This window comes from Lepus europaeus, chromosome 1 (genome assembly GCF_033115175.1).
Source record: "Lepus europaeus isolate LE1 chromosome 1, mLepTim1.pri, whole genome shotgun sequence".
In the NCBI taxonomy this organism is placed as follows: Eukaryota; Metazoa; Chordata; class Mammalia; order Lagomorpha; family Leporidae; genus Lepus; species Lepus europaeus.
This window is the reverse complement of record NC_084827.1, coordinates 163,630,566-163,648,311: the sequence shown is the minus strand read 5'-3', so window position 1 is coordinate 163,648,311 and position 17,746 is coordinate 163,630,566. Positions and strand designations below refer to the sequence as shown.

Below are 17,746 nucleotides of genomic sequence, written 5' to 3'. Positions count from 1 at the left end.
CTCAGCGAGAAGGAAGTCACTTGACCAAGGTCACACGGGGCAGTCCGGATGCGAATCCAGGTCCCCAGGGGCCCAGGGGCAGCGCGCAGGTGGCCGGGCGAGGGCTCACTAATAGTGACGCCGCCGATGACGGCCCCCTGCCCGCCGGGTTGGCGAGCCGCGGCAGATTCCCAGCGTCGGACCTCGCAGGCAGGCTGCGGGACTCAACTCTGCGGGAGAGTCCACAGGATCGACACCCTGGGGCTCAGGCTGTGCAGCTCCCGGCCCTCGGCCGCCCACAGGTGGGGACGGAGGCCTGCCGTCCCGGCCGGGGACCGGCAGGCGGCGTGTCGCTGGCAGGGGCTCCCCAGCGGCCGGCCAGAGCCTCCAGGGAGGGAGGGCGGGGAGAGCCCCGGCGAAGGCCAGCTGCAGCCACCTCGGAAGGTCGCTCTCAACCGCAGTCGGCCTAAATCAGAACACCTGGACGTCCGGCGCCCCCATGACGCAGGTGCAGGCGAGGCGCGCCCGGCCACCGCACCCTGTGCGCCAGCCGCGGATCTCTGGAGCCCGGAGTGCCGGCCCAAAGCGGGGAATGAAGGGTTAAAGCCCGGGTCGCTGCTCCTCGCCCCGGCCCGACAGGTGAGGGACCCCGGCGCGGCTGGGGGAGGGGCCCCGGCCTGGATCTTGGGGGCGTGGCTACCGGGCCGCCCCGCCCCTGGCGGGGAGCGGCGCGCGCAGCCCCGCCCCCGGAGTATAAGAGCGGTGCGGCACTGCAGCTAGCGCAGTTCTCACCGAGACCCGTCACCCCGACTCTACGTGAGACGCACCGCCCGGACTCACCATGGTGAGTGCGGCCTCGCCGGCCTCGAGCCCTGTCCCCGAATTGCCCCTGTCCTTTGGGGGACCCTCCCTCCAGGGATGCTCCGGGCCCTCCACCTGGCCCTGCGGGTCTGCAGGGGGTGCGAGGGTTTCGCACCCTGCCCCAACCCCCCTCCCGGTGACTTTGGCGGAGCTGTGGTGGCCACCTTCGCGTGGTGGGGGCTGGAGCCTTCGCTAGCAAAGAGAAGCCCTCCGGACCACCCCCTCCTGCCTCACCAAGCGTTTGTGCCCCAACTCTCCCAGCGGAGTCACGCGGCCCCGCGCCCAGTCCTCTCGTGGGCGACGACCCGCTTGGCTGCCCGCCCCCGTCCCTGGGACTGACCGGACATGTGCTTGGCGGCAGATGGTGGAGAGGGGCCAGGGTCCTTGGTGCCGCATCCCCGTTTCCTCAGGCTGTGTGAGCATCCCTCCTGCCCACAGCCGCCCCCCCCCCCACACCCCGGCCCGTGACTCAGCACCCCACTTCTGGGCCGGGAGGGAAGGCGGGAATGGGGTTCGGCCTCGTGAGGTGAGCCGGCCCCTCTGCAGCCTGAGCGCGGGTGCGCGGACGGACGGGCAGAGACAGCTGGCGCCGAGCGACGGCGCGGGCCCGGGCCAGGTTGGGGGGATGGGAAAGAGGTGTGTGTAGGGGGAGGTATTTATAGCCCAGGAGCGGGGGCAGAAACCTTATCCCTACTTTCGGCTGGGATTTAACTGGAAAGACTCCGGCGGGAGAGCGGATGTAGGGCCGGGTGCAGCGTGGCGCTCACCCTGCCCGGGGCAAGGCGGGTTACCTCTGGGGGCCCCCGGAAGGTTCCGCTTCCTTTTCTGGGTATTTGGAAACCGTCACCCTGGCATTTCGTTGGGGGAAGAGAGGCGCGCGGGTCCTGCGGACTTTGGTGCCCGGGGGGGTTAATCTGACACCGGCAGGGACGGAGCCTAAGGCTGCAGCAGCTCCCCCCCGTACCCCAACCCTTTAGCTCGCTCCTGCGGAGGGCTGGCGCTTACCAGCGTTATGGCTGCTATTTCCGTGGGGGCTGACGCGGTGGATGAAGGTGGTGAAGCCAGCCAGAGTGCGGGGGTGGAGGTGGGGAGAGCAGCCAGATGCGACGGATCCCCAGAGCCGGATGGGCTTTAAAAGTGGGGGGAGCAGGCCACCTGGTGACGAGTGTGGTTGGTTTGATGCCAGCCGGGAAGCCTGCGGGGAGAAAGGGCTACGTGGAATTCTCTGTGTTCACCCTCAAGAGAATTACGGTGGGGGAGGGGGTGCTCTAGTTATGAACAAGAGGCTGTACCCCTCCCCAGGCTCTGGGGGAGCTGTGTTTGTGGGCAGCAGGGAATGAGGGCAGCTGAAGAGTCTTGCCCTTGTGTCATTACTGCAGCGTCTGCCAGTGTCGTGCACGTGCCCTCTCTGTCCTCCCCGAGTGTCCTGTGGGTGCCGCAGGGTCACGTGGAGCCATAGCTCTCACTTGACAAACTCCCCACCGAGAGGCAGATGAAGGGATTTGCCTGCCCTGCTGGGTGCCTGCAGCTGGGGAGTCCTGAGCAGGGGGGCCTGCCCCCAGCCAGCCCCAAGCCTCCGCTGCGAGACTCATCCGAGCTGAAGGCGATAGCGTTGCAGGGAAGCCCATGAGGTGAGAGCTTGTGGCTGTGGGGCTCATGCTGTCTCCTCTCTTCATCCTTCAGCGTGAATGCATCTCCGTCCATGTAGGGCAGGCAGGTGTCCAGATGGGCAATGCCTGCTGGGAGCTCTACTGTCTGGAACATGGGATTCAGCCCGATGGGCAGATGCCCAGCGACAAGACCATTGGTGGAGGGGACGACTCCTTTACCACTTTCTTCTGTGAAACTGGTGCTGGAAAACACGTGCCCCGGGCAGTGTTTGTGGACCTGGAGCCCACTGTCATTGGTGAGAGGAAGAGGGGGCAGCATGGAGCAGGGTGGGCAGGGACTCAAAGCTGGTCTGGAGAGTGTGTCTAGACCTGGCTCTCTCGGTTCTGTAAGTTCCTCTCCCTGTTTGAAGCTGAGAAAGCCAAGCTGATCTTGGGCTGGCCGGGGCTGCCTGTCTGGGTCTCTCGCACACTCTGGTATCTCAGGCTGGCAGAAGAATGAGCTCTTCCTGTACATCTGGCCACAGCTACCACCCAGGGGAAGGAAGGTCCTTGTGGTTTGTGCCCTAACAATGTGGCTCATGCCCTTCCAGATGAGATCCGCAATGGCCCGTACCGCCAGCTTTTCCACCCAGAGCAGCTCATCACCGGGAAAGAGGATGCTGCCAACAACTATGCCCGCGGTCACTACACCATTGGCAAGGAGATCATCGACCCGGTGCTGGACCGGATCCGCAAGCTGGTAAGAATTTGCCGTGGAAGGGAGAGAACTCTGGGCTATGCTAAGGGGTCAGGAACATTGTTTTCAGATCCACTTCAGGGCCTCATCTCTGAATGTGTGTGCCTCAGTTTGATGTGGCTACCAGATACCCATTAGTCTTTGCCCTGACTTCTCAGCTATTTTAGGCTTTATGGAGCCGGAAGAAAGAGCTCCCCGGCTTCCCCTGACCACACCACATTGCTCTTTCTCTTCCAGTCTGACCAGTGCACAGGACTTCAGGGCTTCCTGGTGTTCCACAGCTTTGGAGGGGGCACCGGCTCTGGCTTCACCTCGCTCCTCATGGAGCGGCTCTCTGTCGACTATGGCAAGAAATCCAAGCTGGAGTTCTCCATCTACCCGGCGCCCCAGGTGTCCACAGCCGTGGTCGAGCCCTACAACTCCATTCTGACCACGCACACCACCCTGGAACACTCGGACTGTGCCTTCATGGTGGACAACGAGGCCATCTACGACATCTGCCGTCGCAACCTGGACATCGAGCGCCCAACCTACACCAACCTCAACCGGCTCATCAGCCAAATCGTCTCCTCCATCACAGCGTCCCTGCGCTTCGACGGGGCCCTCAACGTGGACCTGACGGAGTTCCAGACCAACCTGGTGCCCTACCCCCGCATCCACTTCCCCTTGGCCACCTACGCGCCGGTCATCTCCGCGGAGAAGGCCTACCACGAGCAGCTGTCGGTGGCGGAGATCACCAACGCCTGCTTCGAGCCCGCCAACCAGATGGTGAAGTGTGACCCCCGGCACGGCAAGTACATGGCCTGCTGCCTGCTGTACCGGGGGGACGTGGTGCCCAAGGACGTGAACGCCGCCATCGCCGCCATCAAGACCAAGCGCAGCATTCAGTTTGTAGACTGGTGCCCCACGGGCTTCAAGGTTGGCATCAATTACCAGCCGCCCACCGTGGTGCCTGGGGGCGACCTGGCCAAGGTGCAGCGTGCCGTGTGCATGCTGAGCAACACGACCGCCATCGCGGAGGCCTGGGCGCGCCTGGACCACAAGTTTGACCTGATGTATGCCAAGAGGGCGTTTGTGCACTGGTACGTGGGGGAGGGCATGGAGGAGGGGGAGTTCTCTGAGGCCCGGGAGGATATGGCGGCCCTGGAGAAGGATTACGAAGAGGTGGGCATCGACTCCTATGAGGATGAGGATGAGGGAGAAGAATAGAACAGCTGCCCGAAGCCTGTTCACTATGTCTATTGCAAAATCTTTTCAAAATAAAGTCTCCTTGCACGGTCTGGCGTCCTGTTGTGAATGCTTAGGCTTCTGCTGCTGTTCCCGTGCTGCTGCCGCTGCCCTTACTCTCTGTTGCTCACAATCATTTTCTGTCCCACAGCTGAAGGTGAGACCTGCCAACTGGGAGCAGGAAGCATGACCCCAGGGACCTTGCTGTAAGGTCATAGGGACACCCTGGACAGGGGAGAAATGAGGACCAAATCCTGGAGCTGTCAGTCTAGCCACAAGCTACTCAAGGACACACATCTTCCCTTCCTTTCCAAACAAGAGATTAAAGCCCAGTGGTGGCTGGGCCTCAGTCCTATTGCTATTCTTCGTGCTGCTTCTGCATTCCCCAACTCTGGAAGCAAAGCTTGGCCCGGGTTCCTCTGTGCATGAGGGTTTGGGAATGGGGCTGGGCTGGCCGAGTTCCTGGGCATACAGCCACATCCTAGGCTTGGGGGATGGGAGGGAACAAGGGCCACCTCTTGGAGTTGTTTGTGCCACTGCACCTCCCGGCAGCTTTGCACAGCCTGCTGTCTTGCTGCTTCGCTGTGCCATTAAAAGTCAGATCGTCTCCCTCTGTTTGTGCCTTCTTTCTCAGCCTCCATGCTAGCTGGTGGGAGCCTCCTGCCAGGGCCCTGGGGAAAATTTCAACCTAGCTAATAGGCACCCCAGGACCCATGCTGACGTCAGCGGGTCGGGGTGGGGGGTTGGCACGGCTTGGGGGAGGAAACTTCTATCTCAAGAGCAAGAAGTGTGAACTGTGCCACTGCCTCCCCTCCCTGGTGACTCAGGGCCCCATGCCCTTCCCTGAGAACAAGCCCCAGGCCCCGCTCAGGCAGGGCCCCTGTTTACTCGGGCAGGAAGTGGCAGCTGACTCCGCCATGCCACACTGGCCTCATTAATCATTAACCATGTGTGAGCTGGAACCCGCAGGGAGCCGCGAGGAAAGTGACTGCCAGCTCACGCCCCTGCCCCCGGGCCGAGGATGGGAGCCCTGTTATGTAGCTGTTCCAGACCTTCCTTGGGTGTCTCCACCCAAACGCCCTTGCCTGGCAAACCGGCTGGGCTGCTTCGACCAAGCTACCCACCCGGGAGTGAAGGAAGGGAAGGACGAGTTGAGCGTGCTTTCACGGCGCTCTGCTCCCAGTTCCTGCTACGGCAGCGTTAAGGCTCTGACTAAGGAGATCTGAGGTAAGAACAGCTGCCTCCTTGCACGGAATGGTAAAGTCACACCACGGCTCACCGCAACAGTCTCCCTCCTCCCACGCTGTTCCCTTGGAAATGGCAGCCAGACACTGGCCCCTCACAGCTCTTCTCTCCAGGAACACTGAGACTAATACGCCAACCTGCTTTCACTTTATTCTTTTGTTTATACATTCTCCTGCTCCCAGATCTGGAGGCAGAACATGATGTGAACTCGGTAGTCACGCTCAGACCCACGTAGTGCATTCTCTGTTTCCCTCTCCAACCTCCGCCCCACCCGCACAGTCAGGCCCCTTGGTGGCATTCAGACAGCAGAAGAGGTGAGATGGAGATCACTGTACAAGAGCAGTCCTGGATCGAATGGATGGAGAGTCCAGTGAGGGCTGGGAGCCTCCTCCCGAGGTACAAGGACCACCTTCTCAGTGCGGCCACTGCTTTGTTCAGATCTGGGTCGTGTGCTGGCCCGGAGCTGAGGGCTGCAATGCCTCCAGCTGACTGAGGAGGAGCGGAATGTGAGGGCGCTGCTGGGGGTCCACAGTCATCATGGAGGCCAGCAGCTGCCGCAGTGCCGGGGAATGCCTGTGGAGGGAGACGGGCAGGGTGACTGGAAGCCCTAGCCCCTTGCTAAGGGTCCAACTCAGATAATAGCAGGGAGACATCCAAGGCGCCTGGTCCCCTCTTGTTCACCTGGGGCTCTGTGGGATGCTGAGTTGGTTCTGCACAGCCAGGGCCACACTGTCACCCTTCTGGAACACCATGTCATAAGGGCCTTCCCCAAACATCATGGCATAGAGCACACAGCCTAGGGACTGAACGTAACTTGGTTAGTCCCTGAAAGATCAAAGGAGAAGGCCATCTTTTCCCTTTCTTCTGAGGTGAAAGAAGACCACACAAGCTAAATAGAATAGGCCAGCCTGAGCCACACAGAGCTCCCAGGGCCCAGAGAAAGCCCCAGAGAGCTGGACACCTCTGTAGCCCTTACTTCATGGGAGTTAGACCACTTCCTTCAGTATCAGTGACAGTTCACAGGAAGGAAGTTGAGAGAGATGGCAACAAGCTGCGGTTCCTGGGGCCCCTTGCAACAGAAACCAAAGACCTACTTCTCTACCTGACAGCACCTCCGAGCCACACCCCTCCCCACGCAGATTCCTACCCACATGCTCCTCACCCAGACATCAGTCCGCTCGTCGATAACACAGTGACTCCGCACGGAGAAGAGCTCCGGGGCCCGGTAGGAGATGGTGCACCGCTGGGCTGCCCAGTCCTAGAATGGTGGCCTCAGAGCTCAAAAGTAGGGCACAGGCCAGGGTCAAGTGACCGAACTGGGGCATGTAACAGAAGGGGTCAGGGATGTGGAACAGGTGGGCAAAGGAACCCGAAGGCTCTTACTTGCAGGGTCAGGGCCTGGCGGGAGCCCTCCACATGGATGCATGCTTGATTCATGGAACCCAAATCCATTAACACTGGCTGTCCCTCATCGCCAAGCAAGATGTTGGTGGGTTTCAGGTCCCTGCAGAGAAGTAGAAAGGACACATAAGCTGGAATCCTGGTGGTGGTGGTGGGGCTGATCACAGGGAGCCCTCCCCTTTCTCTTGGCGTGGTTCTTGCTCTTGGGCCCCCCGAGCACACAGGGCCCTCCCACTGACCTGTGGGCATAGCCCTTGGCATGAATGGCCTCCAGGCCTCTGCAGATGCCCAGCAGCAGCCGCAGGATTTCATCCTCAGTCAGGAAGTTGCCTTTGTCCTTGAGCCTCTCTATCTCAGCCCACAGCGTCCCTCTCTGCAACACAAGTGTCCCCACAGATGGAGACGCTGCTGGAGCCTCTGGTCTCCGGGCCAGATCCCTTGCCTCTGTCAACACCAATCAACCCTCCGATCACCTAGACCTCAAACCCCTCACTCCCACATGGGCTCCTCTAAAGCTCAAGCCTGAAGTGGCTAGGACCCCTGCTTGCCGGCTCGTTTGACTGCTCACACAGCCCCTGGCGGTGGCTCTGCAGCAACCCTCTCCACAGCCAGGAGTATTTCTGACCTTAAAGAAGGGCAGCAGCAGCCAGGCCTCGTGCTTAGCATCTCGCTCCCTCAGGCAGTAAGCGACGAGGCGCAGGATGTTGGGGTGATGGAAGAGGCGATGCATGTCTGCTTCCCGCTGCGCCTCCTCTCGGTCCTGCTGCTCATGACACAGGATTCGCTTCAGGGCGTAGAAGTGTCCATCATGTAACCCCTCCACTAGGTCCACATAGCTGAACCCACTGTGGGCCAAAGGGGTCAGTGAAGGGCCACGGTCATCTCCCACAGGGCTTGGATTCAGAGGGCTTCTCTGGGGAGACCGCAGTGTCTCTCCCATTCAGTAAAAACCCTCCCAAGATGCGGCTCTAAGAGAAGGCTGAAGATTGTTACACTCTGAGCTCCTCCAATGCAGGCACAGGGAGACCGGGGAGGTGGAGGTGGGCATAACACAGCGCTGTGCACCTGTATCAGGTGCTTATGAACCATGCACTGCGTGGGGTGGTCTAAACCCATGACCTCATTTACTCCTCACAACGCCATCAGTGAGGCGGGATAAGCATCTCCATTTAGTGGAGGAAGAAATCAATGGCTTATCAAGGACAAGCGGAGGGCTCTGGGAGGCGGGGCTCCAGAACCCATTCTCTGGACTACCAGGCACCTAGGTGCCCTCGGGTGACCCAGAGGTTAGGGATAAAACCCTTCTGCCCCTGTCACGTGCAGAACGCCGGTCCTCCACGACCATAACCCTGGGGACTAGGTGATTTCCAAACACTCACCCCTCCCCCAGTTTCTGGACGAAGAGGTAACGCTTATTGTCAATGATGACCGTTCCCCGAGAGCAGACACAAAGCGCGTGGCCCATACTGTCTCAAACATCCTCCTCAAGGACGGGCTGAAGCTGCCGGGGGACTGGTCCAGGGTGAGTGGGCTCTTCCAGGCGAGGCGCCGCGGGCCCAGTGGCTCATGCTGGAAGGCAAACAAACGGCAGAGTCGCGGGTCCGGCACAATCCTCACGATCCCTGAAGGACCAGCGCGGAGAGCTTAGGCTCAGGTCTTGGAACCTGGATCTCCGTGTAGGGAAAAAGGGTCCTGACAACGCCAGCTCCAAAAAGGCCGCAGTCAGGTGCCTTAAAGGCCCAGGCCACTTCCTCCAACCCCAGTCCACCTTTGGGCGGGCTCTCCCACGCCCGTCGGGCCCCAAAGGAGGGCGGGCATAGAGTAGTTCCCGAGGAGGTGCGAGCCTCCGGCCCACCTCTTGCAGAACCCACCCCCAACTTCAGAGCGCGGAGCCCGGGGTCGATCAGCTCGGACTTCCCACTGACCTGGCCCGGGAGGGAGCACAGCCAGAAGCCGGAAGCGGTGTCTACGTCATCAGTCCGCGCCGGCGTAACGGCCCGCGGTATCCTAGCAACTGCTGGGCATCCCGACGATGTGGGGGCGCGGAACTGAGAGGCCGGGGGCGGGCTAGGCCTGCAGGTGCACGGGTCGCGGGACCCGGGCGAAGGTTCCCTACCTGGCCTTCAGTAGGGGTCAAGACGCAGGCGTCTGCGCCAAGGGGGAGCAAAGCCGGGCTCGGCCCGAGGCCCCCAGGACCTCTATCTCCCAATGTCGGAGGTAGGAGGCCTCACAACCTCCCGTGCGTGCGCTGGGGCCAGAATGCGCCCAACTATGGCCCAGCCCTGAGGGGGGCCCGGGGAGGGGCGGGTGACCTTCCGGGCCCTGCTCACGAACCTCACTGCCAGTTTCTAGACATGGGGTCTTAGTAACCTACCTGCTGTGTGACCTTGAGCCTGTTGGATCCTAGTTTTCTGTAGCTGTAAAAATACATGTAATAGTGCCTAATATTTAGTGCATGAACTGCGAGGCTAATTCAAATTCCAGCTAGACTAAACTAGTTGTGGGAGCTCAGGCAGTCTTACCTGACATGGCTGTCTAACTTTAGTGTGTTCCTCTGTAAAGTGGGAACGGTAACAGTGTGCTTCATGGGGTTTGAAGACTGGGATGTCATGTGCTTAGCACCCTATCTGACACATAACCCTCAGTAAGTGTCACGCAACAGGAATGATGGTTACTACGACTCCGGTCCTCACACCCCAGGTCTGGGACTATGAGGGCAGGAGGGTTGGAAATCCCCAGATTCAGCCCTGGCATCAAGCAGTTGTCACTGACATCTCTTGCCTAAATGGGCAAGGAGAAGTTGGAGAGGGCGCACACTTCCAAGGAAGATGGGATGGCCAGGATGGGCTCTTTTAAACCAGGGCTCTCCAGGAGAAGGGTTCATCTTGTGACCTAGTTTCCCCCTGCCATTGCTCTGATCACCATGAAGATATTCTTCCGGTTTCCCTTGGTACTGACCCTGTTTTCCTGCGTGTTCTGACATTCTGTCATGTAGATTTAACCTGCTCTGTGTCAGGCCCTGTGCTTGAAGCTGAGGGTCCCAGATGGACAAAGCACTCCTCACCTTCAGGGAGCTCAGCCTTACTAGAGCAGTGCTTCTTCATCGTGAGTGTCCCTGGGAATCTTGCTAAAATACAAATTCTGATGCTATAGGTCTGAGGTAGGACCTGAGATCCTGCGTGTCTAACAGGCTCTCGGGTGACGCTGATGAAGCTGGTTCGCGGCTGCGCTCTGAGTAGCCAGATGTAGAGGATTGTTACAAATTAGTGGAGTGGCAGGGAGCTGCAGGCTGGAGACCCAGGCCAGGCTAACCGCCTGGCAGCTTGAGGTGGTCTCCGCCCCCTTGCTCGCTGAGGTTCCCTCCCAGGAATCCGACACGTGACCGTCGGACCTCCGGCTCAGAGAGAGGAGCCCTGTAAGCGCCATGGCTCCGGAGGCGGCGCCCCGCTTTCCCTCTCTGCTTCTGCTGCTCCTGTCGCTGCTGCCCCAGGTAAGAAGTGAGGGTCAAACCACTTGGCCGGGCTGCGGTGAGGCGGGATCAGATCCGGCGGATGAGATAAAGTCAAAATAACCCAAAGCTACGGGCAGGGCTAGTTCCATTTGCAGACGCGCAGCCCGCGCCCCAGACCTCTGCTGAGCCCGGTCTCTTTGCCTTTGCAGGCAGACACTCGGTCGTTCGTAGTGGATCGGGAACACGACAGGTTCCTGCTGGACGGGGTCCCGTTCCGCTACGTGTCTGGCAGCCTGCACTACTTTCGGGTACCGCGGGTGCTTTGGGCTGACCGGCTTTACAAGATGCGGATGAGCGGCGTCAACGCCGTGCAGTTGTAAGAAGTGTTCCCTAGAGCCCTGCCGGGGCGGGCCGCACCCTTCTACCTCCCCATTAGACAGGGGCTCGGCACTGGAAGGCTGACTGGTTGCAGAGGACCCAGTTAGAGTTCCAGGGCGCCTTGGCCAAGGGTGGGGAAGGGAGGGCCAGGACCTCCTTAGAACCACTTCCGGATGACTCCCTGCAAGGCCTGAGCCCCTGGGCCTCCCTGACATCTCCCCACCTTGGGCCCTGTTAACCTCTTCCTTTCTCAGTTATGTGCCCTGGAACTACCATGAGCCAGAACCTGGGGTCTATAACTTTAATGGCAGCCGGGACCTCATTGCCTTTCTGAATGAGGCATCTGTAGCGGACCTGCTGGTCATACTGAGACCAGGACCTTACATCTGTGCAGAGTGGGAGATGGTGAGTTAGCTGGAGAAGGGACAGAAGCAAAACCCCCTGTGTGGGGTTTCGAGCCTACTCTCATCTGCCCACACTCGAGGGCCTTTTCCTCCACCATACTCAACTCCCTCCTCTCCCACATCCCCCACTGCACCCCCAAAACAACTCAACCCACGTGCTTCTTTATTGTCTTTATGTGTCTCTCAGGGGGGTCTCCCATCCTGGTTGCTTCGAAAACCCAATATTCATCTGAGAACCTCAGATCCAGGTGAGTTGAGACAAAAAGATTTAGCAAACAAGGAAAACATCAAAAATTGGATCATTTGGGTGCCAGAAACAGAATAGATCATCCCCGGATTGGGGGCCATTCCTTAAAGTTACTGTTTCCTTTGTAAGCAGCAGGATGCTTGAAACGGGCACCATGCAGACCCAGTCCCCATGCAGTGCAGGTTAAACATAGTGAAGGGCACAACTTTTTTTTTTTTTTTTAATAAGTCTGTATGTGCGAGTATTGCAAGCTTAGTACACTTGCATACATACATAGCACATCCTATGCAAAAAAGTAAGTCGAAACAGTGAGTAGCAGACAAGGCCTCTTGTGGGTGGGATGTCAGAAGCTTTTCCGTGGTGAACTTTGAGCTGACTGCCAGGGGAGGGAAAGCAGTGATCATGTAAAGAGTGAAGCAAGAACATTCCGGCAGAGGCAACAGTATATTTGATGTGAAATAAAATGGCGTGATTGACGAACCGACAGTAGATCGAGATAGTGGGAGTATAGCAGGTAAGGGAGATAGTCAGACATGAAAACCAGAGATGAGACAGACAGCTGGCACAGGGTCTTGTAGACCATTGTAAAGTGTTTGTGTTTTGTTGCGAGTACAGTGGAAAGCCGGAACAAAATCTAACCAGAGATGTGACATGATTTGATTTGTTTTGATATCACTAGCTGGGATGTAGAGAACAGATTCAGGGGAGAACGGGTGAAGGTGGAGAAACCAGTTGGGAGACCATTACTATAGTAGAGGACAGAGATGATGGTGACGGAAATGGAAAGAGGGCAGAATTGAGATATGGCTTGGAGATTATAATCACCAGGATTTTTTTGATAGATTTTGATTGGAAGGGGAGGGTTGGGGCTTTATGAGTAAGGTTGAGAAAAAGGAAATCAAGTTTCTGGTGAGCCAAGATGGTGCTATAGGGAGGGTAGAGAATAGTGGTGGTGGGTGAACAACTCTGGAAGAGAAAAAGGACATTAAATAAGCTTCAGATTGTGTGATGTGGAACTTGCTGGAGTGCTCTGAGCTAGAAACATAAATATGAAAGCCATAAGTCTAAAGATGGTTTTGAGATAGCACTTGGGGAAAGAGCGTAGAGAGAAGTGAAAAATGGTAACTCAAGATTAAACTCTAAGGATGCCCAATATTTCAGTGTTTGGATTTCATTTAATGAGCAAATAGAAAGTCGTTAGAGCAAGGGAATGATCTTATATGACTTATTCCTTTTAAAAGGGCCCTCTGACAAAATGCCTTATACCTGTGGAGGACCCTCCAGGTGCTATCTATCTCACTGCATAGGGTGTTGGAGGGTGTTAGGCTACTCATTGCCCTTTCCAAACTCAGTTAACTATGCATTTAAAGTGAGGAAGTTTGGATGGAGCAGCAACATAGTCTTTGGTTTGCTGGAGAAAGCTGGCAACCTGCTCATCGCTAAAATGGTGTGCGCTCATCCTCCGTGATCAGCAGCAGCATTCAGTTAGCTGGGACCTCTGTCCTCAGCTTCCCTGACACCTCATTTACCAGGCCCCGCCCCCGCCCCGCCCCGCCCCGCCATCTTTCTGACCACTCTGTCTGTCTCTTACTGGTTCTTTTCTTTCTGTTAAGTACTGGGGGCTGTGCCAGGGTCCAGTCCTTGGATGTTTCTGTTCATTCTCATTCCTTAGGTGATCTCGTCCATTTGTGTAATAGAATTAAAATCCACCTAATAGCTAATGATCCTGGAATATGTATCTCATGCATATAATTTATTACATAAGAACTCTATATTTTACCTTGTTCTTTAAATTTTTTTTTTTAATTTATTTCAAAGGCAGAGTAGAGATCTTCCATCCACTGTGTACTCTCACATGGGTAGCAGGGGCCCAAACACTTGGGCCATCTTCTTCTGCTTTCCCAGGCACATTTTGAGGGAGCTAGATTGGAAGTGGAGCAGCCAGGACTCAAACTAGCACCCATATGGGATGCTGGTGTTTCAGGCAGTGGCTTAACTTACTGTGTCACAACACCAGCCCCATTACCTTGTTCTTCTAAGATCTATTTATTTATTTGAAAGTCAGAGAACTACACAGAGAGAAAAGGAGAGGCAGAGAGAGAGGTCTTCCATCTGCTGGTTCACTCCCCAGTTGGCTGCAATGGCCGGAGCTGTGCCAATCCAAAGCCAGGAGCCAGGAGCTTCTTCCAGGTCTCCCACATGGGTGCAGGGGCCCAAGCACTTGGGCCATCTTCCAGTGCTTTCCCAGGCCATAGCAGAGAGCTGGATCAGAAGTGGAGCAGCTGGGACTTGAACCGGCGCCCGTATGGGATGCCAGCACTGCCGGTGGCAGCTTTACCCACATCGCAGGCCCCCCACCTTGTTCTAACATTTAAGGTTTTCTGTGTTCAGATTTCATTGACATGTAAGTATACAAGTGCTTAGTGTTGAAAGTTTCTTCTGAAGAGTCACTGCTTCCCAGATTTAGGTGTGGGCAAGTGGGATGGAAATAGCAGCCCAGAATATAGGCAGCACTGAAGCTGTGGGCAAGGATGCTAGGGTGGGGGTTGTGGAGGCGGTGGTGGCCCCTAATGAGCAGAGTACTGCTCCTTCCTTTAGATTTCCTTGCTGCAGTGGATTCCTGGTTCAAGGTCTTGCTGCCCAAGATCTATCCATTTCTCTACCACAATGGGGGCAACATCATTAGCATTCAGGTATAAGTGGGAAGCTGCCTGGGCAAAGGGAAGGAGATACAACGGGTCCTTAACCTTCTGCAGCTCTCAGCTGGGCTCCACTTTCTTTCCCTTGGCAGGTGGAAAATGAGTATGGTAGCTACAAGGCCTGTGACTTCCATTACATGAGGCACCTGGCTGGGCTCTTCCGTGCACTGCTAGGGGACAAGATTTTGCTCTTCACCACAGACGGGCCAGAAGGACTCAAATGCGGCTCCCTCCATGGACTCTACACCACCGTAGATTTTGGCCCAGGTCTCCTGACCGAGGGTTAGGAGTGCCGTCCGGGGAAGGGCACCTCGCCTGTGCTATTTACCTTTTGCCTTTGCTCCTCTCTGCAGCTGACAACATGACCAGAATCTTCACTCTGCTTCGGAAGTACGAACCCCGTGGCCCACTGGTGAGGGGCCAGAGAGGAAGGAAACCTAAGCAAGAGCCAGGGCTGGGAACGCATCCTGTCCGCATCTCACTCACGGTTCCTTTCACTTCACACTCTAGGTGAACTCTGAGTACTACACAGGCTGGCTGGATTACTGGGGCCAGAACCACTCCACACGCTCTATTCTAGCTGTAACCAAAGGACTGGAAAACATGCTCACCTTGGGAGCCAGTGTCAACATGTAACTCGAGCTGCCGGGGCCAATATGAATCAGTAACGGGGTGTTGGGGCCGAAAGTCAAGACTCGATCTGTCAGCTGTTACCTTTCCCCTTACACTCCCCTCAGGTACATGTTCCATGGCGGTACCAACTTTGGATACTGGAATGGTGAGTCCAGATCTCTGGGGTGAAAGCAGGAAGGGAAAAGCCACCTGTGGCCACCAGTGCCCACTCTGCTGGCAGTTTCCCACACGGTGCTTTTTGATTGCTACGTTAATTACATTGGTTCAACCTCAGGGGCTGATGAGAAGGGCCACTTCCTTCCGATTACCACCAGCTACGACTATGACGCGCCCATATCTGAAGCAGGAGACCCCACACCTAAGCTTTTTGCTCTTCGAAACGTCATCAGCAAGGTGCCCGACTACTTCGTTAAGTCCCAAAGTCTTTTACTAATGTGGGGGGAGTACCCATAGGTTGATGTTGGTACTCAGCCAGCTGGGACTATGTGGGGGGATACACACGAGTGTGTGCAAAACGAAAGGATCTTCATTCGTGACCTCTGAAGCCTCTCCTGGGCCTCAAGCTAACAGCCCTGCTCTCGGGTCTTGGAGTAGGGGTTGTTTCTGTGGTTTTTCTATGGCTCCTGAGAGAATTTGGGCTCAGTTCCAGGAAGTTCCCTTGGGACCTTTACCTCCACCGAGCCCCAAGATGACACTTGGACCTTTGACTCTCTACCTGGTGAGTTCCTCCTCATCCTATCCTTTTTTCTGAATACAAACTCTATCCGTCCTACCCTCTATCCAGAAACTTCCTTCCTACTCTGACTCTGCCCTGCTCTGATAGGATGGGGAGTTGCTGGCTTTCCTGGACTTCCTGTGCCCTGAAGGGCCCATCCATTCAGTCCTGCCCTTGAGCTTTGAGGCTGTCGGGCAGGTAAGGCACAAACTGTGGCTGGTGGGGACAGCCACTTCCCTCGACAGCTGTAGCCAAAAGCTGCCTCCACCTACCCATTTCTTCACAATGTCCTTTCTTATCTCTAAGTTCACCTTAAGTACTCATTCTTCTATATCCAGGACCACGGCTTCGTGTTGTATCGGACCTATCTGACCCATACCATTTTTGAGCCAACGCCACTCTGGGTGCCAAATAATGGAGTCCACGACCGTGCCTATGTTATGGTGGATGGGGTGAGAACCTAATTCCAGGCTAACTTGTGAGCCCCAGTTTCCTCCTGCCCCCAGCACCCTTTCCCACCTGCCTGTTCATACTTCCAGAGTCCAGGGGAGGGATGAGGAAGTTTAGGAGTAGAGATAACTGACCTATGGCTATATTCTCTCTGCCCTCCAAATTAGGTTTCCTAATGTGGCTTCCTCTGCGTAACCCAGAGCTGAATGCAGAGCCCTTCCTTTTAAAAAAAAAAAAAATTTGAAAGGCAGGCAGAAGGTGTGTGTGGGGGTGGGGACACAGAGATCTTCTGTCCACTAGTTCACTCCCCAAATGGCCACAACAGCCAGGTCTGCACCAGGCCAAAAGCAGAAGCCAGGAATTCCATCCTGGTCTCCCACATGGGTAGTTGGAGCCCAAGTACCCAGCCCATCCTCTGCTGCCTTTCCAAGCACATGTGCAGGAAGCTGGGTCAGAAGCAGAGCAGCCAGGACTGAAATGGCATTCCAGTACGGGACGCTGGCATTGCACGCTGCAGCCCTCCTTCCATAGAGCATTTCTCTGATCCACAGGTGTTCCACGGTGTTTTAGAACGAAATATGAAACACCAACTATTTCTGGTGGGGGAAATGGGGGCCAGACTGGATATCTTGCTGGAGAACATGGGGAGACTCAGTTTCGGATCTAACAGCAGTGACTTCAAGGTGAGCTTTGCCTGTCCCCGCCTCAGTACTCTCATCGACCAACCCTGTGGAAAACAGGGGCCTAATGGAAGATAAACAGGTGCCATGTCTTTAGGAGTCAGGCAGAGAAGCAGTGGCTTGTTGGGGATCTAGACATGGCCACCAGGTACATCCCAGGCTTGGTTAGGGTTAGTCTGGCCTAAGAGCACAGTGAATGATGACTTTTCATTTGCCTTTCCCGCAGGGCCTGTTACAGCCACCAATTCTGGGGCAAGTAATGCTTACCCAGTGGATGATGTTCCCTCTGAAAGTTGATAACCTTGTAAAGTGGTGGTTCCCCCTTCACTTACTGAAAAGCACAAAACCTCGAACTCCCTCTGGCCCCACCTTCTACTCTACAACGTTTCCAATTGCAGGCCCGCTTGGGGACACATTCCTCTATCTCCCTGGATGGACCAAGGTATTGCTAATGTTCCTAGTTGGTGGTGGTGGGGGGGGAGGTACAAGAGAAAGAAAGGACTCCTCAGAAGTCCAAAGGGGGTGATTCCAACCCCCAGAGAACTGACTCTTTCCCCCCTCCTGCCTCCTCCCAGGGCCAAGTCTGGATCAATGGGTTCAACTTGGGCCGGTACTGGACAAAACAGGGGCCACAAGAGACCCTCTATGTGCCAAGACCCCTGCTGCTTCCGAGGGGAGCCACCAACAAAATCACATTGCTGGAGCTAGAAAACGTGCCTCCCGAGCCCCAGATCCAGTTTTTGGATCAGCCCATCCTCAACAGCACCGTGCACAGGACATACATCTACTCTCTCTCTGCGGAGGCACAGAGCGCCTCGGAACCAATGCAGTTAAGTGGGCACTGAAAGGAAAGGGAGCCCCTGGGCCTGGGACGTGGAGCAGGCAGGATCCTCTGCTGGCCACAGTGACCACAAGGAGCCAAGGGCCAGAATGCTCTGAGTGTGAGTACGAGTGGTTTCCTTGCCAAACTTTATTGTGATTAAAGTTTCAGAGACAGCAGCAGCTCCACACATCTCTGTGGCCCCATCTT

General features: G+C 56.4%; 3 protein-coding genes across 8 annotated transcripts; 2 read left to right on the top strand and 1 right to left on the bottom strand.

Annotated features, from left to right (window-relative positions):
• Positions 1-734: 734 nt before the first annotated feature.
• Positions 735-4,464, top strand: TUBA4A (tubulin alpha 4a). Its single transcript, XM_062192391.1, has 4 exons — positions 735-823; positions 2,524-2,746; positions 3,041-3,189; positions 3,424-4,464. The coding sequence occupies exons 1-4, from the start codon at positions 821-823 to the stop codon at positions 4,393-4,395; spliced, it is 1,347 nt and encodes a 448-aa protein (XP_062048375.1). The 5' UTR covers positions 735-820; the 3' UTR covers positions 4,396-4,464.
• A 1,322-nt stretch (positions 4,465-5,786) lies between these two features.
• Positions 5,787-9,071, bottom strand: STK16 (serine/threonine kinase 16). 3 transcript variants are annotated; one of them, XM_062192361.1, is made up of 8 exons: positions 8,985-9,071; positions 8,439-8,628; positions 7,685-7,904; positions 7,299-7,432; positions 7,042-7,162; positions 6,821-6,916; positions 6,340-6,461; positions 5,787-6,231 (listed from the first exon to the last, which is right to left on the bottom strand). In XM_062192361.1, exons 2-8 carry the CDS (start codon positions 8,522-8,524, stop codon positions 6,093-6,095), a joined length of 918 nt encoding a protein of 305 aa, XP_062048345.1. In that variant the 5' UTR covers positions 8,525-8,628; positions 8,985-9,071; the 3' UTR covers positions 5,787-6,092. The 3 variants fall into 3 exon arrangements, with proteins under 3 accessions (XP_062048345.1, XP_062048354.1, XP_062048362.1); XM_062192370.1 differs by having other exon boundaries at positions 8,931-9,007; XM_062192378.1 differs by lacking the exon at positions 8,985-9,071 and adding an exon at positions 8,915-8,964.
• A 10-nt stretch (positions 9,072-9,081) lies between these two features.
• Positions 9,082-17,561, top strand: GLB1L (galactosidase beta 1 like). Of its 4 annotated transcripts, XM_062192314.1 has the most exons (17): positions 9,084-9,276; positions 10,427-10,549; positions 10,720-10,886; positions 11,143-11,293; positions 11,480-11,540; positions 14,138-14,232; positions 14,331-14,505; positions 14,592-14,650; positions 14,749-14,870; positions 14,976-15,016; positions 15,146-15,264; positions 15,515-15,589; positions 15,695-15,784; positions 15,925-16,038; positions 16,588-16,719; positions 16,943-17,158; positions 17,292-17,561. In XM_062192314.1, the coding sequence occupies exons 2-17, from the start codon at positions 10,484-10,486 to the stop codon at positions 17,559-17,561; spliced, it is 1,953 nt and encodes a 650-aa protein (XP_062048298.1). In that variant the 5' UTR covers positions 9,084-9,276; positions 10,427-10,483. The 4 variants fall into 4 exon arrangements, with proteins under 4 accessions (XP_062048318.1, XP_062048298.1, XP_062048329.1 ...); XM_062192334.1 differs by lacking the exon at positions 15,695-15,784 and having other exon boundaries at positions 9,082-9,276; XM_062192324.1 differs by lacking the exon at positions 9,084-9,276 and having other exon boundaries at positions 9,454-10,549.
• Positions 17,562-17,746: the final 185 nt, after the last annotated feature.

Excerpts from the sequence above, each read along its gene's own strand:
- GLB1L (XM_062192314.1), top strand. The coding sequence starts at position 10,484 with ATGGCTCCGGAGGCGGCGCCCCGCTTTCCCTCTCTGCTTCTGCTGCTC. Across the intron at positions 11,294-11,479 it reads TCTGTGCAGAGTGGGAGATG|GGGGGTCTCCCATCCTGGTT; the intron begins GTGAGTTAGCTG and ends TGTGTCTCTCAG. Across the intron at positions 15,265-15,514 it reads TTCGAAACGTCATCAGCAAG|TTCCAGGAAGTTCCCTTGGG; the intron begins GTGCCCGACTAC and ends ATTTGGGCTCAG.
- STK16 (XM_062192361.1), bottom strand. The coding sequence starts at position 8,524 with ATGGGCCACGCGCTTTGTGTCTGCTCTCGGGGAACGGTCATCATTGAC. Across the intron at positions 7,905-8,438 it reads GTCCAGAAACTGGGGGAGGG|TGGGTTCAGCTATGTGGACC; the intron begins GTGAGTGTTTGG and ends TTTGGCCCACAG. Across the intron at positions 6,462-6,820 it reads ACGAGCGGACTGATGTCTGG|TCCCTAGGCTGTGTGCTCTA; the intron begins GTGAGGAGCATG and ends AGTTACGTTCAG.
- TUBA4A (XM_062192391.1), top strand. Across the intron at positions 2,747-3,040 it reads CCTGGAGCCCACTGTCATTG|ATGAGATCCGCAATGGCCCG; the intron begins GTGAGAGGAAGA and ends ATGCCCTTCCAG. Across the intron at positions 3,190-3,423 it reads TGGACCGGATCCGCAAGCTG|TCTGACCAGTGCACAGGACT; the intron begins GTAAGAATTTGC and ends TTTCTCTTCCAG.